Below are 27391 nucleotides of genomic sequence, written 5' to 3'. Positions count from 1 at the left end.
ATGGAGCACTGAGCAACCTGGTCTAGTGGAAGGTGTCCCTGCCCATGGCAGGGGAATTGGGACAGGATGGTTTTTGAGGTCCCTTCCAACACATAGGCCATTCTATGCTTCTATGATACTGTGAACACGTGGCAGTCTAAGGGAAAAATCTGGCCTCATGACTACACTACCCCTGCAGAATGAGTACAGCAAAATATTACAGGGGCTTCCAAGAAGTTGCAGGAAGGGACTGAAGTTGTCCCAGGCCTCCCTACTTTAATTAGTGATTTGTGTCTGAGCTCTGCAAAAGTTTGGATTTTCCTGGATTTATTTTCTGATAACCTCTGCAGATGTGATGTCTGGGACAGTGCTGCTTGGACAACTGTTTATTGCAGCTGATATATTCTCTTCTTGACCTCCTGACTCCCATATAGCATCTTGAATCTCTTGGGAATAACTAATGCCTCAGCTTTCAGTTCCTTCTTAGTTTCACTATCAGCCAGTTTAATGTTCACCTTCCTTCAGAGTTACGGGAAATGAAGATCTTCTTAGATAACATAAGTGCAGATGAGCAGTATGTTTGGTCTATGGGGAAACAATGTGAACAGAGAGATGTTACAGATAGTAAAAATAGATGTGAGTTTCAGAAGTAGTTCTTATAATTATTATTTTTTTCTCTTCAGTTCTAAGGCATATTTAATGGTGTTGCATGGTTTAGTGAAAACTTCAAAAATTTAACTAAGAGTCACGCAGGCTTTCACTCTTTGTGGGATTGGTTGTGCAGATAATATATGCAGCAAATTTGCCATAACCCCTGGGGATATTCTTAGCAAGGAATGATGTGAAGAGCTGTCGTCCACCATCAGTTAACCGCTGCGGATGAGTTAATGGCATTTTTTTAGCACCAGTAAAACATTAAAAAGAAAGCACAAATAGTCAGGAAAAAGACGGGTTTAATGAACTAGAAAATCTACATCGTTGTAGAGAGCGATAGGAAACATACAGTGTGCTGGCAGTATTCCAAACTTAATTCAGTTTATGTCCTGGATAACTAGATTTGACTCTTCAGTAATAAAAATGTGTAATGCCAGTTACATAGTCCTCTTCAGCAGAGAAAGGAGCATTGCTTGGGAATGAAAATGTTTCAGTCCCAGCAGAGGGCAAAAAGGGCTGCTGTGACTGCTATCTTTCCACACAGGGGTTATTTATTGCCTCTTTTATGGAATTTGCACCACGCCAGAATTTAGATGAGCTCATGTACAGTGTACAATGCACAGTGACTCGGAGCTAAATGGTTATGAAAGACATGACATTTGTGCACTCATGGTGCCAGGTTTTAATGACTGAAGAATATGCATGTCTGTGTGAAGAATTACCAATGTAATATTTTAGTCTACAGTTTGTAGATACTTTTTAGGACATACCAATATCTTTGTAATGAAATGAATTATTAAAAATTAATTCTGCTCTTTGTACTTGAGATATTTATTTCTTTAGGAATTTCTTACTGTACACATCTTCTTTTTGTGTCCAGTTCTTGAATGTAAAATAAAAGAAAGCTTACAATTTTGGTATTTCATTGGTGGTGTTATTAACTTCCAATTTGATCACCAGGGATTAGGTTCTTTCAGAGGGAAGACGGAAGAGTTTTCATTAAGCAAAACCAGGTGCAGCTGACTGTTGTTTAAGCCAATTTACTTTACAATAAGTTTGATTATTAATATGTCTGAAATCTGACTTTTGGTTGCTATGGTAAAAGTTACATGACATAATAGTATCTCCTGATTAGTTTAATTTGGAAATTAGCATCTTATTTTGGCTTGTCTTGTGCTCAATTTGTAAAGTAATAGAGTGAGATTTTGAAAATTAATACATTTTTCTCTTGCTTGATTGTAATACAAGCGCAGTGCGGAAGTGGTACTTCAGAGAATGTTCAGTTTCTCAGCTTCATTAATATTTTACTCTTTTTAACACTGTGTAGATAGGTCTTTCTATCACGTTAGAATAACAGGACTACTAAATGATTTATAAATAAAGAGCTTGTTTTAGATTCTGAATAATATTCTGATATGGCTCTATATCCAGTTTGGGAACAAATTAAAGCATAACATGCCAGAAGTTGTTCAAGTCTTCCTGAAATAACTTTTTCCTTATTTGTCTTGTTTCATGCAGGCTTTTCTTCACCGAATGATCCAATGTGCTGCAGCCAAAGTGGATAAAAATGTCACAGAAGAAACAGTTAAGGTTAGTCTCCTAATTGCATTTTTTTCTTCTGTCTTGTATCTGATGTTTCACTTATGTATGTTTTATTCTTTTGCAGATGTTGTTTTCAAATATTGAAGATATTCTTGCAGTTCACAAAAACTTCCTGTCCCTTGTGGAGGACTGTTTACAGCCAGAACCTAATGCACAGCATGAAGTTGGAACCTGCTTTCTGAATTATGTATGCTATCTTGTATTTCAGCCTTTCTTTTGTTTTTTGCTTTTATTAATTTCTATCATGATGATAAGCGTACGTAGTCATGAAGCCTAACTATGACTTGATTGCATAATGAAGTTCATCTCTTGGTTACTGTCATGTCCAAAAAAAAAAAAAGAGATGGGAGGACAGTGAAGAAAACATATTAAATTATGCTTCTGGTGTTTCATCATTTTTATATCCACCAGATCAGCTCAGGCTGACAACCTGCAACTTGGGCAAAGCTGTTCCTATGTGTTAGATGAGGTACAAGGTTGCATGCAGCAAGAGTAGTACTATCTTTTTATTCCCCTTTAGTGCTGTGCAAAAATGTGAATATTTAATAAAGAATTGTATATACCATATCAAATGCCTCCATGGTTCTGGATTGGGAAGATATTTTATTTCCAACAACTGCAGTACCTCTACAAACAAGTGTGTTTGTATGTCCTGTAGTAATTGGTTTCTAGGAGTATTTTTTTTCCAGTTGGAGCAAAACAAGGATGTTACTGTTACAGAGCTTTGCAAAATGAAGACAAATTGGTTTGCTTTCAGTTGTAGACCTAACAAAAAGTCCAGGTTTCATTGTTATCTCTGGTTAGAGTCCCATTTGTTTGTTAAGTCTTTAATTATTTATTGTGGCAGGAGAAATCTATTAATGGTTAGTGGAAACAATTTACAGAAGTTGAGAAACGTCGGTTTTTAACTTTGCAGAAAAATGGATCATGTCTGAAAACAAGTGTTAGCAGCAAATTGGGTAATCATGTTAACAAATTAGCCATTCATTTTGCATTTTCTTGATGTATGTTTTTATCCTGTGTGTTTGTGGGATCTATCCAGCTGGGGCTCAGCTCTGTGGAAAGAGACCTCAGTGTCCTGGTGGACCACCATCTCAATAGGATTGAACAGTGTGCTGCTGTCACAAAAAAAATAAAGCCAAGAGCATGCTGGGTTGCAGCAGTTAGAGCATCACCAGCAGAGATAAAGAGATCATTATCACTGTCCACTCAGTGTTTGTTAGGCCACAGCTGGAATTCTGTGTTCAGTTGTGGTCTCTGCTGTACAAAAGAGATGTGGACAATCTGGACAGGTTTAAGGGGAGAGCCCCAAGGATGATCATGGCAAGTGTTCCATGTGGCTGCCTGAGAACTGACTTGAGAAAAGAAGGATTAAATGAGACTTTATCACTATGTTGCAGTGTTTAAAAGGTGGCTACAAGGATGGAGACTCCCATTTTACAGAATCACATGGATAATAGGAGGGGTAATGGTTACAAGTTTCTCCTGGTGAAATTCCAGTTGGACACCAGAGCAAAAACTTTCACAGTGAGAACAATCAGCCATTGGAATAATCTCCCTAGGGAAGTGGTGGATTCGTCAACATTAGACACATTTAAGATTCCATGGACAGGATGCTGGGCCATCTTGTCTAGACTATGCTCTTGCCAAGAAAGGTTGGACCAGATGGTCCTTGAGGTCCCTTTCAACCTTGTTTTCTATGAATTTGTGTTTGAAATTCCCAAGTGGGTGCTTACAGACTGTTCATAATTTGAGGCTAGACCTCAAATAATAAGTGTATGAAGAAGAGCTGACTTTCTAGAATGAAGGCCATATTAGCTTTGCAAAAGGTTCATTCCATGTTTTATTAATTAAGAAAAAATCAAAATGACAAGTGGAAAACAATGTCTCTTTTTGTTTCTGCAGAAAGAGAAATTCCGTATCTATGATGAGTACTGTAGTAACCATGAGAAGGCACAGAAAGTTCTTCTTGACCTGAACAAAATAAGAACAGTGCGGACGTTTCTTTTGGTAAATGAACTTTGAACTGGTGTTTTAACTTCCTATTTTTCAAATTTTTTTTTTTCACTTCCACCATGTAACAAGTACAAGCACACCTGCAGGTGGTTAGCTGACAATTTTAGGTGGGGGTGGTGTTTCCAGAGGAAGGGGGTGGTTAAATCATATTTTCACTGCTGTGCTTGGATCTGTGGATAATACAGAATTAGGCAGTGTACCTTGAATGTACTGGCCAGGATGCAAGGGTGTGGCTCTCTAGAAAGGACAAAGAATAGGATAAAATAGATGAAGAGGGATGGGGAAAGGAATTGTATAAAGGAGCTGGAGAACTCAGCATAACTTCTGAAGGGAGGTCCACATTATGTTACTGTAGCCAGTGCTGTTGCAGACAGAAAAATCATTTGTTATGGATCATAGAGTAGCCATTCAAATCTTAGATGCTGACTTAATCCAAGGTGAAAGAAACAGCTCCACAAGTAGTCTTTCACTTTATAAGTCAAGTAAGGAGGGGTTTGAAAATGTTAGGTGTGATATAGTCCTCATGGTTTTTCAACAGCAAAACAAATTTTCATGTAAATACTGAGTTTGCTAATAGTTGACTTTACTTGTTAAAGGTAGGATTCAGTGTGGAATGATTTTTCTGTTTCCACCATGGTGAAATGAGTAGTCTACTATATTGGAACTTAAATACCTGAGCAAGTGTCCATGGATATGCTATCAAATTTTGGAGTGATCAGATTTGATCATTGTGTTTTGGGACTGGAGAACAAATGACCCTTTCAGCAAAGCATCACAGATGTGTTTGAGAAAAAAAGATTCTGCCAACGCTGAGAGTATCACAAGTCTTCAGTTCATTTTATTAATTATACTTAGCATGCAGTAGGGTTCCACTACTGCTGTTGACAGAGTTCTTGGTGAAGTCCTATTTCATCACACTGATGCTTTGAAAGATACCAGATCTGACTCCCCAGCTGCACTTACTTACAGCCAAGTTAGTGAGCAGTGTGGGAATTTCCTTATTGTAGGAGGTACTGTGTGACATGAGGACCATCTGCCTTTTTGCTGAGTGTCTCTTACACTCAGCAAAATGGTTATTTACAGTTAAAAACTGCTTCAAAATTGTCCTATTTTTCCTCAGTGGTTGACACAGTATCTTTCATTTTGTCCCAGACTGGGGAGCTTCATACATGTGGTTCTTGTATTGGGAGCAGCATGGCCAGACTCAAGAAGACAGGGTGAATGCTGACTACAGAGGCCAAAAGCAAAATACTCTGGAGAAAGATGGCAAAGAGCTTGTTTTGTGACAAAGGAAGCCAAGTGTGTCATTGTGGCAGTTCAAGTGTGTCTGTTTTAGGTGCTCTGGGGCACATGCAGAGGGCTTTCTCATCTGGTTTGGGTTCCTCATGGATTTAGGGCATGATTTGAAAGCACAGTCAAAGCCTTCTGGACACACCAAAGGGTTCAGGTCATCAGAGTCATTAGAGTTGTAGTTATCTATAAATTACTGGGAGCTGAAACCAGAACTTTGGAGGCTTTGAGTTTAGAGGCAGTTGTTATAACAACTATAGTCTGCATTGCCATTATCTTACTTGGTCTTTATCAGTAAAGCTTGTGTGTTTGGAAGTGAAATCCTTTAGGCTAAGCCATCCTTGAGGATAAGACAGAAGCTGGTTAAGCATGAGTACAAAGCAGAGACCTAAGAGTGGGTGTGGAGATCCCTAGCAGCACTGGTTGTAGGATAGGTGTGTTGGGTGGGCAGCCAGTTGTGCAGCCTCTGTTCCATCAACAATGTGTCTGCATCCAGATCTGTGTCAACATCTCATCTGGCTGTCTCAAACTGCCTTTGTTTAGTGCCCTCAGTTTAGACAACTTGTTCTTTGAAGCTGAGATTATCTCATGCCATTGCATCACACTTCCTTCTGATCTCCCCATAAAATAATTGTCATCATTACTTTAGGTCTTTTCGTACTTAGACTTTAATTCCAGCAATTCCAAATATTTGCTGTGATGTGCTTTATGTGTTTTCTTATCCCCAAAAGCCCTTATTCTTTTCTATCTCTCAGCTAGTTTTGTTGGGTACTTCCACCCGATGTTTAATGCTTCCATAATCAGATGTTGTGTTGAAACTTTTTAATAGCCTTTTGCCCATGACTTCGGGGTATTTTATTGATTGCACATCAAATTTAAATACAGAAGCATGAAAATAGAATATGGTTTTTTTGAGGTGTGTATTAGGATGGCCGTATTCAAACCATCTTTGATACCACTGCAAACACATTTTAGAAACAGCAGCAGCTATAGTGGTCACCCTGAAATATTTTATTTTTGTTTGCTGAAGTCTGAAAGCATATTTTGAGCAATTTTTTTACTGTCTTTTGGTTTCAAACTTTAAGAAATAAAGTCCTCTTCATCAGACTGGATGAAGAAGGTACTAATTGAGAGGCCTGCATTCTGCCTTTTTGGCTTCCTTGTCATGAGTGATAGCCTGTGAACATGTTCAAGCCTGTACTTTTGACAGTCTTGCAACCCCCCCTCCTTATATATATATATATTTACACAGTTTGTGTCTACTTTAGCCAAACACTGCTGTATACCTATGCCCTTGTCCTTATTTCTGATAATTTTCTTGGGATTTTTCAATAATTTGTGTGCCTGTTCCCACTCCAGAACTGCATGCTCCTTGGAGGACGCAAGAACACAGACGTGCCCCTGGAGGGATATCTAGTGACACCAATACAGAGAATATGCAAGTATCCCCTTCTTTTGAAGGTACTCACAAGATTTTTATTGAGGACTTTATACTTCCTGTATAAAACTGGTTGCTAAGCATGTTTCTGAACCCCAGGAACAATCTTTCTCTGCAGTGAATTATCTCTTTATTAAGATATTGGACCCAGCCTTGCTCCCATTAAACTGGTGGCAAGTCTTCTGACCATTAGCATTAAAAGAACTGAGGAGCTTGGCTGGATTGAGATGATTAGCTCTGTTCTGCTTGTAGTTGTAAGGTTGCCTCCTCATTGTTGGGCAGAAGTGAGGCATTTGGGAGAGTTTAATGAGACTAATTTCAGCTGGGTTCAATCGTGCCCTTGCTTAAAATGCTTGGGATAGCAGAGTTTGCTGGTGGTGTACTTTGATGATGCGAATTTATCATCAGCAAACTGAAAATTAAAAATATTAATGGATTTTTTTTACAGAAAAACTGTGGAGTAACAGTATGGTGCTGTAAATGGTTTTATGTACAATTATGTTTATTGTTATCATATTGTGATAGCTTAAATGAATTAAAAATGTTAACGTGGTGATAAACATTAGATATTCAAACATCTGGATTTGTAATTTGCCCTCTTAGGAAATAAAATACAAGAAAGTAAGTAAATATTTTAAGCAAATTGTTGCTTAACAAATTAAGATCTCATATTGCTAATTGTTCCAAACTCTGAGAGGAAAACCAGAGCAAGTTCTACTCTAAAAGCTACCTGAAAAATTACTATTGGACAGTATTTTTCACAATGCCTGTGTGAGTGTTGATCTGCAAAGTTGCCGGTTGTGAGGCATATGACATGAAAAATCTAGTAAGAAACAGGTTAGAATAAAAAATTTTTTAAAACAGATTAAAAAATAATCATTACAATGAGGTGTGAGTCATATGAGATAGCTGTGGCTTTACAGTTCCCTTGGTCTATTTTGAAATTATTTTTCTATTCTATTTTTGAAAGGCATACAGATAAAACAGGGAAAAATGACTAATGAATTACTCTAGAGCAATGAAATGAATATATTAAGAAAATTTAAATACAGGGTGTGGTGGCAGCAGGGTTAGGGCTTTGCTGAAGGCTGTTCTCAGTCAGCCCAGCTGTAAATGGGGAGTTGGTAGCTTGAGATGGGAAATCTCAAACAAATGCTGGTGGCTCCACTTTTGTTTATCAGCATGGCTGCCAGTACATCTGAAATCAGTGAGTCACCTAAGCTATTGTTCACTGCTCTGCTGCATTGCCTGAGGTTTAACAATAGTGTGGAGCTAAAGGAATGTGTTTTCTGCCCTGAGTTGCAGGAGAGGCAGGTGTTAATTTTGACATGAGCGATCTCCTGGTTTTTTTTAGCAGAATTGTTATCCTTGCTCTTGAACAGTTGTATCCTGCAGAATGTAAAAAACAAACAAAAAAACCCAAACCCCACAGCTCAAAATGAAGAAACATTGTTGGAGGAGAAAGCAGCTGAAATGCAAACTTCTTCCAAAGTCATGATGATTATTGTTAATAATTAGTTACTCTTGAGTTTTAGTGTCCTACTAGGGCCATTTTAGAAGGGTTACTACATTTCTGCTTAGTAAAAGAGAGGACTGGCTATTTTCTTTTTGTATGCTGGTTTGGTTTATGTCTCCTGTAATGGACCTTTAGAGATCAAAGACTGGTTTCTTTTTTTCTTTTCTTTTTTTCCTATTTTTCTCCCCTTTTTCTATGCCTAAATAGGAATTACTGAAGCGGACTCCAAGGAAGCACAGTGACTATGCAGCCCTAATGGAAGCTCTCCAGGCCATGAAAGCTGTCTGTTCCAACATAAATGAGGCCAAGAGACAAATGGAAAAATTAGAATTTTTGGAAGAATGGCAGTCTCACGTTGAAGGATGGGAGGTACTGTCATTGCTGTCGTAGGATTTGCTGGTTTCTGTGTTGAGGCAGGAGTAACAGTTTTCCACAAGTATGTGTCACACTGTTTTTGTGACCCTGAGGTTCTGTCAAGTCCACAGTTCTGTGAAGTCACAGCTTTTGAGATCTACTCTGTAAATTAAGTTGTCCATGATGGAGCAATGCTGTATGAAATTGCAGACTTCAAGGGAGGATAGTTATTTAGCATTTGTATTAACATGTATCTGTGAACACAGACACATTTACAAATCTTAATTTAAATGCTGATTTTTTTTTTTTTACTGCTGTCAATGCTGGCCTAGCAGCACTTTGTCTGGTCGAAAAATATTTTGTTTGTTGTATATTATTGGTTAAGCATTGAGCTTATAAGCTTGTTGGTAGTCTCTTGATATTGGGTGAGCTAAACTAATTTAAACATATTCAATGGAATCCCTGTGAGATTTGTGGGGCTTCTTAATGGCTTGCAAATGGAAGAACTTTAGTGTTGCAACCAAGCTTTATGAAGTAACCATAGATGTGGTTCTGAGTTAGAATTCTAAGTAGTAACCAGAAGAGCCACACTTTCCCCAAGAAAACAAAAAGATCAAGTAGTTGTAGCACCAAAATCTTCCTTTTGAACTATTCTGAGCTCTGTAATTAGTTCATATGGAAAGGGAGGTGCAGATAAGAGTGTTATTTTTAAATTCCTTTGGTCGTTTTGTATCAATGGGTCTGTACTTACTGCACTGGGATGGAAGGCAACACAAATGAAGTTTCAATGAAAGAAACATAAAGCAAACAGTGTAACATATTCAAAACTGGCTCAAAAAGCCAAAAAGACACAGGCTTTTTAAGAGGCATATTTCAGCATGGAAGCAATACTTTGCTTTTTTTGAATGCTTTGCTCAAATATGCTATTTTCTTCCTGAGAAAGCTGCTTAAGAACTAGAGAAAGAGGTTTTTATCTCTTTAAGCTTTGTGGAAGGCTTGCAGGCTGGGAGATGTAGCAAGAAAAATGTGTTTGTTGCATGTTAGTCTGGTGCTCAAAGACCTCAGTCTATATAGTGGGAAATTTCCTTTGTATGGCCTAGGAAAGGAAGGGTTAGGGATGTGGATGGGACACAGATGGGACACTGAGGCAAAGAAAGGGTCAAGACAGATCTGTCTGAACTTTAACTGAGAGAGTTCCCCATGAAGTCTGACAAGTAACAATTGATTAGAATAGACAACTTATAAATAGGTATTTATAGTAGTAGGTAAATAAGCAGAAATAAGAAATAGTTTGTTCATGGGTCTGTTCCCTCCCTATCCCTCCTGGTTTTACTGTACTGTGCCTGAGGATGTGCTCTGGTTCTGCAGTACTGGATTTAGCTTTCCCCTGTGATCTACAAGGATTCAGCAGAACAAGCCACTGCCTGAAAGGAGCACAGATCTGAACAAAGGCCCCCCTAAATACTACCCATGACACCACATAATTATTTCCTGTATGCTCCATGTGAAATCTCCTGCTCAGTGGACTTAGCAAACCTTTGGTTTGTTGTTAATTGAGTAGTGTAGGAAGATTTGGTTCATTCTAAATGTGGATTAAGTGACTAATTTTACTTTAATCAAAATTCTTCATGCTTCTTCAGTGCATTGTGTGATTTGAAATGTTTCACTTCAGCTATTTTTTTCCTTGTGTAGAGGCATTTTCAAGAACTGCTTTTCCATTCCTGGCAAGTCATCTCATGCTAGAGCTCAGTGCACTGTAATATTTTGGTATAGGATGGTCACTATGAAATACCAATAAAATTCACTGTGCATCCTGAGAAGGAATTTTAGCAAGTAGAAAAGTGATATAATTGCCAGTCCATATTCAGACACAACTTTCTACACTTATTTGTAACCTTCTATCTGAAATTAAAGAGAATAAGTCAAAGATAAAGTAAAATTCTAAATGTTTGAATTGAGAGGAGGTCTAGTTAACATCACTTAACAGCTGCTACTTTAGACTAGGAGAAAATGTGTTTCTTCTTGTCATTAGCTTGAAGTTGCTGTCATCAGCAGTAACGTAGGAAGGTTAGTGTATCTGAACATTTAAATGCATTGGAAATGCTTGTGTGATAACCTTATAATAGAAGCAATTGCAAGATAAGTGCTCAATACTTTATGGCAAGAAAATTTGCTAAATAATCCTTATTGTCCATCACCACTTTATTCCTTCTATTATTTTTAACTTTTCAATTAAATTTTCTACTGCACTACAGTGATTAAAATTCTTCTTCTTGCTTCCAATGTCTGAGTCATAGATATTTTTCAAATCCTTCTTAATGAACACACTCAAGTATAAAGTTGCAGTATTATTAACTCAATGCATTATTAGTCATATAAGTTGGTTAAGAACTTACTGTTCTCAAACCTCTATCCCTGAACATGGAATGCATTTTCCTGCATTAAGTTTCTTCTGAATTCTAGATAAAACATCTGGTAGGAAATATGGAAATATTTTGGAAATGTGTTAATGAGCAAAGGTAACAATAAAGAAGGAATGGTAACAGTATGGGCATGAGCATTTGAAACAGACTTATTCTCCCTGTGCTCAGAATGTATTCTCTACTCTGTAACAAAGTAATTTCCTACCATCCTTGGTGGGTTGTTTTCTTGGTTTTTTGTTTTATTTTTTCCACCTCCCCTCTTCCTAGATTTCATGTTAGGGTTTCACTTGTGCTTGAACTCTGAAAGAGTGCCATTGTCTTAAAATAGGATACTCTCAGTAGAGTTATGTGGTGTTTATTGTATTTTAGCTGATCAGGTTCGATATCATATGGCAACCACAGGGTGCACAAAATTGCAAAAAAATTTGCAAAAAAATGGCACAATTGCCTTGATTTTAAGATGTGCATCTTTTTCAGACATAGTATAAGGTTAGTCCTTGAAATGGTAAGAATTCCAGAGCATGTACATGAGCTAACAGTATTTTGAAGGATTCCCAACAGCAACTACAAAAAAAGAAGTTCATGAATGCAATGTTTGAGAGTGGATTCAATTAAATAAACATCTGGTTTTCTGCAATGCTGAAAATAAAGAGGCAAACTTGTTGGAGATTTCCTTCCAGAAGGAAATGCTTAGCACATTGCTTGGCCCCAACTGGAAGGAAAGGGAAAAAAATAAAGACTATTTTTAGTATCTGATCAAAGCATGACTTGAATTCCTATACTTAAGTGTCATAAAATGAAGCTCGTGTTTATTATGATAAAAATACAGATTCATGGAAAAAAATGGAACATCTGTTTCAAGAAAGATGATTTTGAATATAATGACTTTCTCACTTAATTTCCTAAGTGGTTTAATTTATTGGCCTGAATTCAGAACTTGTGTAGGTGGCTGTCTCAGTTGGAGAATGGCTCAGCAGCTCAAGGAGTCTGTCAGTAAAATTTGCGTGGATGTTTCAGTGAGAGAAGAAAAAATAAAATTGTTGCATTTTTTGTAAACTTGAAGCTGAACAACCCAATGTGAGTCATAGGCCAACTTAGAGACAGTAGCATGGGGTATTCTGTTCCTTTCCATTCCAAATATTACTCCTTGATGTGATTCCATATCATCAAGTAATATCTTACCTGAGATGGAATCTCTGAACTTCCAGTGGTTTTATTTTTTGATATGGTCATGGTAGCCCACACTTCAGACCTCTCACCTGAGCTGTTTCCTTAGTTAGAATCATAGGTGTCTGACTGACACACATGGTTATCAGAAAGGTTATCAGAAGCCATTATACCTAAATAGCTAGCAGGCTCCAAGATTTGATGGGCTTTTAATTTCCATACCAGCTATCCTCAAAGGGCACAGAGTATTTGGTTGGGGTGCTACCCACAGAAGAGGATTGCTGTACAGTCTTTAGTGACCCAGTAGGACAGATGGAGACAAAATTAGTCTAGATTGACCATTCAAAATTAGTCTAGATGAGCCTGCTCTGCAGGTTGGTTTTTTTCCCCCAACTGAATTATTTATGTGATTTGTTGGAAGATGATTAAAATAGGTTGTTTCTACAATACACGGCATTTTCAAATTGACAGATAACAAAAACACTGGTTTCACTGAAAATAGCCCATGATTGCTACTTGCAGGTACTTTAAATATACAGAAGCATGAATAGCATAGTAGTAGTGATTTTACATTTAGGTTGAGCAACTCTATCATCTCCTCTTAGAATCACTGAGTTTAAATGTCCGTGAAAACTTTGAAATAGCAAATTCCTTTTCAAGTTCAAGTTGCTCATATTGGAAATTCCTATGGTAGCTTCAAGTGTGAATGCTTAATGAAAGCACATTTGTATCAGAAGGTTTTGTTGTTCCAGGATATTGTAGGTAGCGTAGTTCAGTTTTAGCTGTGCAGCAAAAATCTCACCTGCTTTTGGGATGAGGATGACCCCTCACTTCTTACTGCAGCCTTGACATTCCCCCATGAGAGGGACAGCTTGGAGCTGGATAAGTGAATTGTCCTGCTGGGCTGGATATCAGCTGTAGCTTGGTGTTCCTGGTGAGAACCCCTGGGAGGGTTAAGGTGTAGCTCCATCCTTCATGAAAGCTTGTTATGGTTGTCAGCCCTTTGAATTGCATGGCAGATATGGCAGTGCTTGTGTGTGCTCTCTGCTTCATCCTTCCTCAGGCACCTTTTTCATCTCTAAGGGGTGTGGCAGAGAGCCATGCTCACCCCAGGTGTAGAAACAGCAGTGCTTTCAGGTAATACACCCTTCCATTTTTCTCCAGTTCAGTTCCATGCCCACCTAAAGTCTAGAAACAGGCAAGTCCCAAGTATTGCATAGGCAGGGGAGGGACAGGGGATTTTTCTGCACTTGCACTGTTATGTAGGACAGCAAGATGTGACTTCTGGTCCTGTTTTCTTACTCCCTTGGACTTTAGCAAATAAAACAGCCCTAACAAAATTCACTGACCTGCAATCACACCAGCATGGGTTTTGATCTTGTCAGAAGGTATCTGAGAAGTGACATTGACACTGTTCAGTCTTTGGACGAAAAGTCTCCAAGGGAATAAAGTATCTCTAGAACCTTATTTTCATCCCCTAGCAGTATATTTTACAAAGGGAACAAAATTAGGAGGATAACAAAGGGTAGTAATATGGGACAGACAACCCTCACTGCCATACTGTCATGCTAAACTTGAATAATGAATGAAGTGATTGTAAAATAAGTCAGGTAGCCTGAATTATATAAACTTCAAATATGTATTAAATGTGGTTTTTTTATGACAAGATGCTGTCACAGTAGCAGATCTTGTTAGGACTGTTGGGAAAAGGTTGTGTTTTTCTATAGTGAAAATGAAATTCTTTAATAAGAAAAGACAAGCTTTTTAATAAAATCCTTTCTATGAAAAGAATTCCATCCTTTTTTAGAAAGCTGAAACTTCTTGTACAGTTCTGAAGCCTTAAGCTGATATTTTTTGGCTTCCTTACAAAAAACTACTATTTTTCTGCCAAGTTGAAGTTTTGTGTAAAAAACAAACCGAGACCCTTTAGAAAGTATCCAACCCTTTAAAATGCAAATTGTTAGTAAGTACTATCCCAGCAAATTTGAAACCCAGAATAAGATACTGTTTACTGTTTAATACACAAAAGCAATGAAATGGAATGGAAAAAAGTGACCTGTTTTTCTGTAATTATAGTCAACAAGCATTACACACAGCCCTAATTTATGCCTAATTTATATCACTGAGTGTGCTTTTAAAATGTTTCAGTGTTTGATTTTGAATAAAACTGTAAAATTAGCATGCTGGTACTGATGCTGTCTTAGGAAGGGAAATGTGCTGTGGTGGCTGTAGGTGACATTCATCTTTGGCTTGTTTGATCACTTGATCCTGACTGGAAGCAGTAGTGGTTAGTTAGTACAGATCCTGAAGTGGCTTTGCTTAGAGACCTGGATTGTGTTCCAGTGTGATGGTTGTGCAATCTCACTTATCTCTGTAAACAGACTGCATTCTCCTCAGGACAGACTGAGCTGTTGCTCAACATTCACAGCTGTGACATACAAAGGATGGACAGAAGGATGAAGAACTGTGAGAGCAGAATGCGTGATCGCTTCTTGGCTCTTAATTGAATCCATTTTTCTTTGGACTACTGTGGTTAGATCAAGAAGAGGAAGTAACTGCAGCTATCACATGCCTGAACCATTCAGAACATGTGTAGGTGACAAGAGAGTCTTGACTTTTTGCAGGTTTTCCAAGCTGGCTTTGACTCCCTCAAGTCAGGAAACTCTTCAAACCCTGGATGTGCTTGATGCAGCCAGCACAGTAGATAATGAAATTATCAATAGGATTGCATGTCTGGATGGACATGCACTTGGGCAGCAGCTCTGTCCCACAGGAACATGATTTTTCAGGCTAGCAAAATGCACCTCAGAAATCAAGGCAGGGCTTCCTTGAGAGGTAAATTTCTCTTTACAAGACATAGAAGGGCCATGAATTTTTCATATAATTTTTCTTGAAAATATTTTCCTTCATTGAAGTTGCTTCTCTTTCATTAAATTTTATGAAAATGCCTGACACCTTTTCACATGAATGATATGTCTTGAAGCAAAAATGAGGCAGGGGAAGTTTAATCCCAAACATCTAAACCCTACCAAAATTGTGATGCCTTTGGAGTAGGTTAGGAGGAATTATACTAGATAGTCCTAGCTGCAATTGCCACTCTTAGCTTTGCCCAAGTTTTATATCTTGCTGGTTTTTAATTTTTGTTTCTGTGCTTAGCCTAATCTAGTGCAGAAGTATCTACCCTTAGTGATGCTCAAGTCCCAGGTTGCTTCAGCTTCCAATTTCATCATGGCATAGATTATGTCTTGTAAAGCCCCATTTTCAGACATTTCTGAATCAAGTTACTGAGGATAGGAGTTATTGGATAAAGGTGGCCTGATTTTCAGGAGAGGTCTTTGCACAAAAGTAATAAAATTTGGAAACTTTTTGTGATTAAACCGTGTCTATTCACAAAGCTAGTATTAAACATCATTACAGATGATTGCATAATTATAATGCAATAAATTACCATGACTTGTTCTTTAGAGATAATTGTTATACTTGTGAGTTTGTGTAAGAAATTTTTCCTCAGTTAATGCAAAGTACTTCAGTTCTTACTAAAAGAGTAATCTCTTTCCACTCAATTTTAGGGGTCCAACATCACAGACACGTGTACAGAAATGCTGCGAAGTGGACTACTACTGAAAATTTCAGCAGGAAATATCCAAGAGAGGATATTTTTTCTTTTTGATAATCTTCTGGTCTACTGCAAAAAAAAGCACAGGTAAATGATTACTTTAAAAAATAATGTGTTTTTCCCACAGTAGAGGTATTCATGAGTATTGTGTTCCATAAGAACCACAGCATAAAAGTTAATGTTTTTAGAAAAAACTTATCAACCAAAGAGAATTATTTAATTCAAGCAATTGGAAAAAATTATAGGGATGCAGGATCCTAGTACTGAAGTGTGGGGAAAAAGAATCTGTTTTATCAGCCTTCCACAGCAGGTTATATGTGATGGCCTCACTCTATTCTAGGAGGTGTAAACAGTCTGAATTTTTAGTTCAAAGAAATTAGTATTGTAGCTTGTGCAATAAAATAAGTCGAGAGTTTCATGCCTTATATTTGCAATCAGGGAAAACAACCAGAAAGCTGCTGCTTGCTGCATTCCAAAGAGCAATTCCTTAGTTCATCAACAAATTTCTGTAGATAATGTTGTGAGAAATAAGGATTCTCCTATGTACAAATATCCCTCTTGATGCTGAAATTTGTTTCTTTAATCCAGAAGTTGCTTTAGAGTAGCCACTAAATACATATTATTGGGTAGATATTTGATGGATTCTGGGATACATGATACATCTTCTTTTAAAAATTTCTGGTATTTGTTATTGTCCAGAAATTAAAAATAAGTTAAGTTGCTGGTTACATAGTATCTTCTCAGTTGTCCTCCACTAAGTTGCATATTTTTATAGCCATTTTCTCACTAAAATGCACTATTGGATGAAAGTCTCAAACTGCATGAAACATTGTCTGTTTCTTTAGTTTTGAACAGTCATGTCCTTGGCTGGTACCATGGTGGCATCTCTGCAGATGTAGGAGTAATGCAATGTAGAATATAATTTTAAAGTTCAAGATGAGAAATTAATTGATTATTTCCAGCAAGAGACTTTAAATATTGATTGGCAAGTATGTAGAGAGAGAATTTGTACTTCCTTAATTTTACAGAAATTGCCTTGCCTTCATGGTGTGAGATATTTTATGTAATTTTTGACCCTCCTTTTGTGGCAGAGTTGTTGGTGTAAGCATGGAATGCTATATTTGGGATTCTAGTTTGAAAATTCAATAGAGCTATTGGATTTAATCACTTTGGAAAGAAAAAACATGTAATATTGAAACTTTATGCTTTATGCTGGTTTGCCTTTTTGCTTTCTTTGTATTTTTAATGTATTACTCAATTTGTATTTTTAATGTATTACTCAATTTTTGAATGATATATTTATGGTGTAGTAGAGTTACTACTATAAATTTATGGTGTAGTAGAGTTACTACTATAAGACAGTAATTAAGTAATGATTGAGAAGCAGGTGATTTTCTGAAAATTAGTACCTCTTTGGAGTGGATGAAGGTCAAGTTTCAGGAGATCTTTATTCCTAGAAGCCAAGCTTTGTTTGATATACAGTATTAATTATTGTCATAGGCAGAAATAGACAATAATCCCTGGTTTATCTGAGGTGTGAAAAGCTGTCTAGAACTGGGGCTCTGCAAAGGCATTGGCTTCACTGTGAGCAGTTACTGCAACTCAAGGTGCTATGGAACATATTGCAGTGAAACTGCTTCAAACTTCAGCAGTCCTTAATTACAATTCTCTGTTAACCCTTACATTAGGAAGGAAAGATGTTGTCTTCATTCTTCCCTACATAAATCCCACTCATGATGCTAACATATGTAGGTCAAGATTTCTACCCAAAGATGTTCTCGTTTAATTTTTTTCACTCACACTACCCTCATGCTGAATTTCTAGACTAACAGGGAGACCACATCAGCTAGGAGGAAAGGCTCTCCTTTTTTTGTTCTTGAATGGCAGACAACAGCACACAGGTACCAAAGTGTTGGAGCAGAGCTTTTACAGAGCGAGACTTTCCCAATGAGCTCCCATCCAGGCAGGAATTTGCAGCTGACTCTGACCAGCTGGAGCATCTTTGCATTTCCATCAGCAGCATCCCATTCAGCAGCAGTTTCCAACTGCAGGGTATTAAGGTGTTGTGATCCTTACAGTGGTCTCCAAATGCTGCAGTACACGAGGCAGTGTGGAAACATAGAAGAAAGGAATGGATGACATGCTCTTGCGCTCTTTCTCTTCTCAGGAGGTTGAAGAACAGCAAAGCATCTACAGATGGCCACCGTTACCTTTTCCGGGGCAGAATAAACACAGAAGTGATGGAAGTGGAGAACGTAGATGATGGAACAGGTGAGTAAACTTGTGTGGCTCATTTCCAGAGCTGTCTTTTGTGGTGATGAAATCAAATGCAGCTCCATAATTTCTTTCAGAATGGAGAATGCTCCTTATATTTAGAAAGAAAGAGGAAAGTGCTGCTTTAAAAGCACGATCTATTAACGTCAAAATTCTGCTTCTGTGACACATCATTGCTTTCATCCAGTATTAGCTGGGCAGCCATAGATGGCTATTTTATGCTTACATGAACAGAGCAATAAAATAAGGTGACATTTATTGCTCAACTGAAATTACATATTTAACCTCACTTTACAGCATTCCAGCACTCTTAAAAAAACTTATCCTTAGGTACATGGTATGTTTATAACAGCAAGTGGGAAACCTACCTCTATTGGGATGAAGCACTATAAATGCTTAAACTGTAATATAAGGAAGGTTTTTAAAAAAATGTCTTTATGGATATAAGCATAAGATTACTTCACATTTTTATGAAATACATCAGTAAAGTGAAAACCCAAAGTATTCTTAGACATGTCAATTTTTGTTTTAGAAACTTGAGTTCAACCTTTGAGCTTAACAATAATTACATTTTTTTTCAATTAAAATATTTTGATCTTTTTTAATGTAAAGCCAAAAAAAAAAAAAAAGTGGTATGTGAAACTTGTAGTGGTATTGCAAATATGTAAGTCTGGAGCAAATTTCTGTGAGTTATATATTGCTTTTCCTGATATTTTAAAATAGTGTTAGGTTTGTCCTCTACAATAGATTCCAAGCATTTCTCAATGTAATTTTGTTCTAAAATTGAGCATTAATAACAATGAATTTACTTCTAAGTAAGTTTCATAGGAATTGAATATTTCTTTAAAAATATTTTTTTTTTCTGTTCTTGAGTTCCTTGTGTTCAAAATAGTTTGCTCTCATCTTGTTTTACAGAGTAGATGGTAGAACTGACCTGGAGAAAAAATTGACTATTGTTCTTATTGCAACAAAATCTTTTATTGGAAGACTGTTGTCTCTTTTCCTCCATCTCGTATTTTAAAGTCTTTCAACCTTTTTTCATGTGTAGTGTTTTTATTTTATAATTTTATTTTTGTCCTTTGGATTTTATGCTTTGATCAGTTTGCTTCTGTCTTTTGTCATTCTCATTAAATTTTATAAAGAAATTACATTATTAAATGCTTGGAATTCATGACTGAAGTATCTAGAGCTGAAATTTTACCAGTGCCAGAACAATTAACTGTAGTGCTGCAATTTGGGATGTCTGCTACTAATCCCAGGATTGTTTGGCTTTTCTGAGAGCATTATTTTTCATTGTTCAAGAAGACCAGAGCAGAGCATTTTGTGCAGTGCTGGTGCCTATCCCATTATATTTTATACTGTATTAATGTCTGAGAGTAGAACTGATAATTACTTTCTTTTCTGTACTGAAATTTTATCTTACCATTAGTACAATTTGTAAAGTATTCAGAATTCACATCTTGTTCCCCAAAGCCCTTGAAATGCTTCTTGACTTGGTTCCATGAACAATGTTACCACTGAACCACTTAAGCTATTCATGAAAATGTTGAAAAATGCTGAACATAAGGTAAAGCACTGTGGTGTCACACTTGATTCATTGTCTTTGCTTACCAGACATTTTTTGTAAGAACTCCTTGACATCTGTTTTGGGTTATGTCCTCCCAGGCCCACTGATTTAGTTAGTGATTCCAAGCTATCTATGGGTACGCTGCAGTGAATTTCTTCAAGCCTCTTTGAGCTGAATATATTTTATTCAATATTCTTTACCCTGCTATTCCCCTTTTCCAGCCTATATTGCTGCCCAAAGTTTAGCTTTATTTGTATAAAACCTCAGTGGTTTGTTTATGCAAAAAAGAGAGTTGATTATTTCAGTCTTTCCTGTCATGTACTGTTTGACTTCCTTTCATTTATTTTCTTTCATCTTCCGAAATGTGCCTTAGAAATAAAAGGCAGTTTCCCAGTTTGTATCGTCACTTTCTAAGACTGCATCTCTTTGCTTCTGTTAACATTACTGTGTCCAGAGGATTATACCCACCATCTTCTTCCTGATGAATATTCCAAGAATTCTGTAGCTATTCATCTTTAACTTACTCCTCTCTACATATTGTTATGCATTTAGTGTTGGCTTTAGGAAATGTTTCTTTGATCCTCTATCTGTCCTACCTTTCTTCATTTACTTGTGCTAGCTATTCAGTCCTGTTCATTTTCCTTCCTGCCTGTTGGTTTTCTTCCTCAATGAATCTTAAATTACAATGTGGCTAAGTGTAAATAGTCTTCCTCTATGCAGACATCAGTTGTCTAATTTCCTTCAGCCCCAGGAAATTTGGCTACTGTCCCCATTTCCTATAGCCTTGTACCCAGTCCTGAAGGATTCATGCTTCCTTCCCCCTTGCTCTCCTGAGCCATACCAGTTCTTGTCATTTTTATATATACATTATTCCAGAATCCATACTCCTTTCCACACTTCTGTGACATCATTAATAGTTTGGTTAGTCTGATTTCTAACTTACAAGAGTTGGTGGATGCTCAGTCCCTGCAAGCATTTGAAGTCAGGTTGAATGGAGCTCTGAGCAACCTGATCTAGCTGAAAATGTCCCTGCTCATTGCAGGTTATTTCCAAGGGCCCTTCCAACCCAAACCATGCTATAATTCATTTTACCTGCATTTTTTCCCTATCACCACATTTTCTGCCTTTTCCATTTCAGTTTATTCAATATCCTCAAATTTATTCTTCCTTTTAAGATCTGCTATTTCATGCCTTCTTTCTGTGGTTCTCTTTGAAATGTGGAAATTTCTGTGTTAATTCCCTGGCCTGTGACACCTTTCTGCCTTTTTCTTGTCACCCTCCCCCTTTTTTTATTCAACTCTACCTGCTCTTTTCCTTCCTTGTGAGACTACTGTCTTCTCTCTCCTCAGACAGATATTTTTGCCTTTCAGTAAGATCATGATGTCCTTCTTTAACCTTTGTCTGTCCTGCTTTCTTTACTGCTCTCATTTGTTACACCCAGATGTCTTGTTTCTCATCCCCTGTCTTCATCCATGTTTGAGCTGTAGCCCAGTACTATTCTGCTGTTTTCTTTTTGTCTCATTGCATTCCCAAGAGAAGTAATATGGTTGTCCTAGTGTCACTCACAATAGCTTTGCATGTGCTTTTTTTGGTGTTGTATTATTTTATTCTCTTTAATCATCGATTACCTGTCAATTTCTGTAATTCCTATTTTGGAGTGGAAGCTCTGGATACAGAGTGCTTGTATTTTCATATCTGTGCAGGACTCTTTGTCATGCACTCCAGATGGATCTCTTTAAAGACATTAAAGACTATTGAGTCTAGATGATCCTTCCACAGTTCTTTACTGCAGATTTTGGGCTCCCCTGTTCACTTTATATAAGGAACCATGGAGCTCCAGGGAACAGGGCAACTGAGAGTGTTTGCTTCCAGCATTGATAGATGTAGGAATGTAATTTTCATTGTTTGTGAGTAGAAGCATAGAAATAGCAAAACAGATTCCCAGTGTGGTTTATTATCATGCTAATGACATGCCTACAGAAATTAACAAAGCTTTTTCAGAAAAGCAATTTTTCTTTGATGAAATTAGGCCTTGGCTGAGCGGTACAGTTGGTGTCAGCTTTCTTTTTTTGTTTCAGCACCATGAAGCACTCTGTTTTTTCTTGATTGCACTGATTAAAGTGGAATGCATATTACTTATCAGGCCCAACTATTTATGATCTTAAAATAATGTGGCTACACAATCACTTGCAAGTATTAGAAAGGTGGTTTTATGGTAATCATATTCTTTTTTCTGTACCAGTTTCGAAAATTCACTTTTGAGAGAAAAATGCATTTCTAAACGCATTAATCAGCCATTAAATGAATGGTACTGAGTTTATGAAGAAGAGCACTTGAGACTTAGGAAATACCAGATTTATGTTTGCTTCTAGTATAGTAGTTCTGTCCTCTCTAGTTTTGAACTGAGGCATGATATAGAAAAAATGTAACATGATAAAAGTAGCTGGAAAATGCATCAAAAGGTACACATGGAGAGTGGCAGTTGATATTGTGAAGAAATTATTTCCTTGGTATTTCTGAGCATTGATGCTCCTAAGAACCTCTTAGAAATGTAAAAGTACTTCAGTACAGAGACTTCTGTTTACTTTTTTTAAGGGAAGAAGAAAAATTCTTTTGTGTACAGCTGCAACAAATTGCTTCTTATTCATCACTCAAAGAGATGAGTCTTGAATTTTGAACAATATATTTCAGTTCAAATTACAAGCTTTAACGTATTACCAAGTCACATTAAAAGATGATGTCATCTTTCATCACCTTTCCTAGGAAAGTTGTAGGTTTAATGATTTGTTGATCCTGCTCGTTCAGACTTTGCATGGAGCAAACAGCAGTCTGTGCTCCTCTTCCTTCTGTAACCATTATGTCAGATTTTGAAATTCTTTGTTTAGCCTGGCTGCCAGCTGTGATTGCATTGATGTGAAGAGTGTGCAGATGTGCAGAGCAGCTGGGCAGGCATGATATGCACACCTCCTGGCTGGCCAGCAGCTCTTGACCAGATTTTGTCCAATAGCCAGGTCAAAGAAGGTAGGGGTTTGTATGGGATGACAGTGTAATGCTGAGCTGCTCTTGACTATGAACATGAGTGTATTGGGGAGAGCAAATTGCTCATGGGAGCCTTGGGGGATTGTAGGAATTGCTCCCCTTCATGGGGAGTGTGAAGAGCAAGGGAGAAAGCAGACATGTTGCAGGTGGAGACAGAGGCTGAATTCCAAGTGGGCATCACTGCAGTGTGTTGCTATAGCAAAGCTGGACAACAGCTACATGTTTTTGTCCACCTGAGCTGAGTCCCCTCTTGTGTGCATTAGGCAGTCATAATCCCTAGCTTGGTGATTGGGCCTTTCCCAGGATTCTGTGAGTTTGTGGTGGAATGAGATGAGTGTGGTCAAACAGCTGGGGTGCTCCTGGCCCTGCAGTTATAAATCCTCAGAGGCCAAGGAAGCTGCATGTTTTAAAAGCCATTTCTGCATTGAGAGATTCAAGTGTCTGGACACATCATTTTCTTTTCTGAATTAAGCTACTAAGTTGACACCAAATTTTTGTCCAAAGTGGGGCAATCTGAATCCATTTCAGATTGAGTCTGAGCCCTCATTTTTGATTTTTTTTGGCCACAATTTTCACTGCTATGGTTTAATGAACAAGTAATCATTTCCCTACACAACGTGTCTTGTGATGATAGACACAGAGTAACAAAGACCACAGGGAAATTATGACCCTGCATTTTTATATGCATTCACTTCTAACTTAATAAATAAACACGGGAACCTTAACTTTGCTTCCTCCAGTAGTGCTTCTGCCTCTGATCCCCAAGGGTCTGCAGTCTGTTAGTTGAGAGTTTCTGTCTGAGACTTATTTCTTGTCCTTGACTTTTGAGTCTGATTTTCGAAGACTCCATGAATAGTATGATGGGTAATTTTCAAGAAACAATGTTTTTAAAGAAACAAAGGATACTATGTGTAGTCTATGCAAATAAAAATACGATAAATACCTGAGTGGCATAAACATGATGTTGGAAAAATGACTTCAGTTTTTCCCCTGTCATGGACTTGCTTGCACTTTTTTACGTGCTTTGAGTACTAGAAAGTTTTGTTGGTATAGAAATTAGCCATCAGTCTCATGATTTTCTAGTAGTTCCTGACATTTCCCAGCGCAGTACACAAAGCTTGGCTGCTTTCCATCTAATTAAAATGCAAAGTTATTGAAAGGATACTAGCATGTCTGCTGAGATTTATGATAAATCTTAGCAAGCATTTCAGCAAGGGTTTCAGTTTCAGAAAATCTCATCTCATCATAAAAATAGGGCTGAAAAAGTATTTACTAGATTAAAAGCTGTGTAGTTATTGCACTAGTTCAGGGTTGGCCTTAGGACTTTTTTGCCACTTAATGAAAGTTTGTGGTGAGAAAATATTGACCTTTGATTTTTCTTAATGTTTTGTATTGTAGTTGCTAGCTCTAGTTTTTTAGTCTGTGTTTTATGAAAAAAGACTATTTCTTATCATAATGCATTTATCCCTCACAATTTTTTCCCCAGGAAATTAATGTAATCCTAGTGAAGGATAGTTAGGGGATTCGTTTTGGAATTTCTGAATGAGATTTATGAACTAGCATGGTAAAACCAATTGCTATAGAGGTAAATATAAATAAATATAGAGAATAAATAGTAAATAATTTGATTTCTATAGCATAGATATTTTTACATGTTGCATGTCAGGAGTTCTAGTTATCTAAGAACATCAGCAGCCCTTACCTCTCATAATGTGCCCATCAAACATGAGGCTGTTAGGAACATATTTCAGGAATTATGCATTTGGTTTTTAGATCAGAACATCTTTATTATATTCCAGTTTGTTTAAACTAGTAAGGGTAGATACTTGCTATTTCAGGTAACCAGTAAAGGTACACCAAATATCTGTGCTTTGATTACTTGTGAAATTGAAATTGTATTTCCCCCCATGAATATTTAGTCCTTTTTTTTACACCTAATAGTAAATCAAGTCAGCCAGCATAGCAACTCAGTAATTTAAGGGGGAAAAGGACAATTCTGCTTGTTTAAGGAATCATTTATTACAGTTTAACACAAAAGTACTCCAAAGCACCGTTATCTTTTCTTTTAATAGGACTCTGCCTGTTTTAGTGTTGACTTTATACCTTCTTCCATATGCTAGGCAAATCTCTGTTGTGCTTTACAAAGGACAATGTTTACTAAAATTAAAATGACAGTTTATTAAGTTATAACATAGTTCACAGTGGCACAGACATCTTTAAATTAATTTTTATTCTTCTGTATTTTCTGGGCTTTTATGTGTGGTGATAAGTTTTTAGTAATTATGGCAACTCTTGCTATTGCTTTTTTTATGAGTTGGTGCTCTTTAAGCAATTTTATCTATTCCCAGCTGACTACCACAGCAGTGGCCACACTGTTATTAATGGCTGGAAGATCCACAACACGGCAAAGAATAAATGGTTTGTATGCATGGCAAAAACCCCTGAAGAGAAGCAAGAATGGCTGGAAGCTATTTTGAAAGAGCGAGAGAGGAGAAAAGGTAGGTCAATAAACTTCCTTGTGCTGCTCTGCCAGAAAGCCATACTGTATTTTTATGTTGAGGTATAAAGCAAAACCAGCTGGTAGGCAAACTTGTCCTGTCAGGTTCAGCTGAAGATTTATGAACACCAGTCTGGGAAAAATGAATCAAACTTGTACTGGGAAGGGCATAATGTCTTGAATCATATATGCTGGTAGTAAATGCTGTTTGAGAAGTGGGGAGATGATTTAATCTCTGATTTCACAGCTTTTCCTCAGCCAGTATCAATTGTCATAAATTCATTGAGACTAGTGTATTATGATTTGTGGTATCTGAGGGTCTATCCTAAATGCCTTGTGGGATTTGTATGCACTGATTTCCTTAGTGACTGGCCATTGGAATCACCAAAATGAGCCGGCTTTTTCTGTTGGATCTTAATGCAGATGATCCAAACTGAAATGGTACACAACACATTCACAACTCCATCTTGGATGTATTGCCTCCTAGCCAAGAAAGTAATCACCATTTTCAATCACCTTTGGAAAACTACTATCTTTCTGAGTAACTGAATTAAGGTGGAAGAATACTTGGATGAAATATAATCCTGATCTCAGATGTGACCACAAATAACTTCACATGTTCAAGGTGAACCCAGCACCAAGTAGAAGCAGGGAAAAGATGATGCATCATTATTTTCTGGAACTAATTTCATTTGAAAGCCCAAATATCCTAATTAGTAATGCTATTTGGAGCCTTGATGTTGAAAGAAAGTATGACCTTGTATTTAGATCTGTGATTCTTTTCCTGATTTTTGTAGATTTTCCATTGCCTGTTGCAGTAATGTTGGTTTGTGCCTCTGTTGTAGATGAACACTAACAATATTTTCTTTGATCTTTTAAAGTTGAATACTGGATGTTCCAGAATCTCTTGTAGGATCAGGGTTTCAAGTAGGGTGTCTCAGCACTGGCTTATCAGTAGTGTCCTCAGGAATTTGTAGCAGAAAAGCTAAAAAGATGCTTTAGAGGTCTAAACAGTCAGCAATTTTAAAGTATGAAAAATGTTTAAAAAATGAAAAAGCAGTGTGGTAGGCATAGTGCCAAATGCAAAAACCCCAGGTTTGTCTGCTTCTCTGTAGGATCTTGTATGGAACTGACTAAAACGTTTTCAGTAAGTCTTACTTCTTCATTAAGTTTCATGTCTCCCTTAGGCTCTTTCTGCTTTAGGCAAGGAATACAAAGAGTAAATAGTAATATTTTATGTTGAATAATTCTTACTGTTTCACACTAATCAACTGAGCAGCTGGTAATAGAAATGAGTTGGAGGTAGACTTTGGCAAGCTGGAGATCTGAGGTAGCCGTCCCAAAGCCAATGCATGTCTTAGGATTTTAGCATCCTATGATTTGTGGAAGCTTTCAGGTCCTGATGCTCTCAGTGGGTTTGCCACCAAGGAGAAAACCATGAAACCAGGAGGAGACGAGATACACATATAGATTCAGATTGCAAAGCAGAATTGTCAAAAACCAAATGAGTTGGAAGACTCAGAGATTCAGTGGACTGAGAGAAATGAAACCTCTGCTTTTACTTGGAATCCATCTAGCAGAAGCTGAACAAAAAGGAGCTGAACAAATGCTATGAATTAGGTGATTTTCAGTTTTTGAAATAAAATTATAAACTAGGACCACTTTGTAGACTGTATTTGCTTGCTAGAGGAAATCAAGGTGTATTGGAAACTTACTGCAGAAATTTTCTGTCAGTTTGGTGGCTTTCCTGTAAACCCCTGAGGCATTTAACAAATTAGGAATTTATTTCAAAGGTGGTCATCTTTAAGATTGGTGATGCTGTGATGACCTTACTTGAAATGTCAATACAAATAACAGCATCAACATCCTATAAGCTCCAGAAGTAGTATATTAATTAAGTTTTCTTTTCCCTGGGGTACTCCAAGTTTTATTTGTTTGTGTGACATCACTGCTATCTGG

At 37.3% G+C, this 27391-nt stretch overlaps 1 protein-coding gene across 1 annotated transcript in view; it reads left to right on the top strand.

Annotated features, from left to right (window-relative positions):
* The window catches only part of PREX2 (phosphatidylinositol-3,4,5-trisphosphate dependent Rac exchange factor 2), a gene marked incomplete at its 5' end in the record, with an annotated part of 167792 nt that overhangs the window by 41750 nt on the left and 98651 nt on the right, over positions 1 to 27391 (top strand). The window contains 8 exons of the mRNA XM_084203160.1: positions 2152 to 2223; positions 2300 to 2422; positions 4141 to 4245; positions 6901 to 7002; positions 8703 to 8864; positions 16009 to 16142; positions 18223 to 18326; positions 25284 to 25433. Of these exons, the coding sequence (XP_084059286.1) occupies positions 2152 to 2223; positions 2300 to 2422; positions 4141 to 4245; positions 6901 to 7002; positions 8703 to 8864; positions 16009 to 16142; positions 18223 to 18326; positions 25284 to 25433 (952 nt within the window). The remainder of the gene's footprint in view (positions 1 to 2151; positions 2224 to 2299; positions 2423 to 4140; positions 4246 to 6900; positions 7003 to 8702; positions 8865 to 16008; positions 16143 to 18222; positions 18327 to 25283; positions 25434 to 27391) is intronic.

The sequence above is a fragment of the Fringilla coelebs genome, assembly GCF_963513975.1.
Source record: "Fringilla coelebs genome assembly, chromosome: 1".
Taxonomy (NCBI): Eukaryota; Metazoa; Chordata; class Aves; order Passeriformes; family Fringillidae; genus Fringilla; species Fringilla coelebs.
Note: the sequence above shows the minus strand (reverse complement) of the source record. Positions and strands in the feature narration are given on the sequence as shown.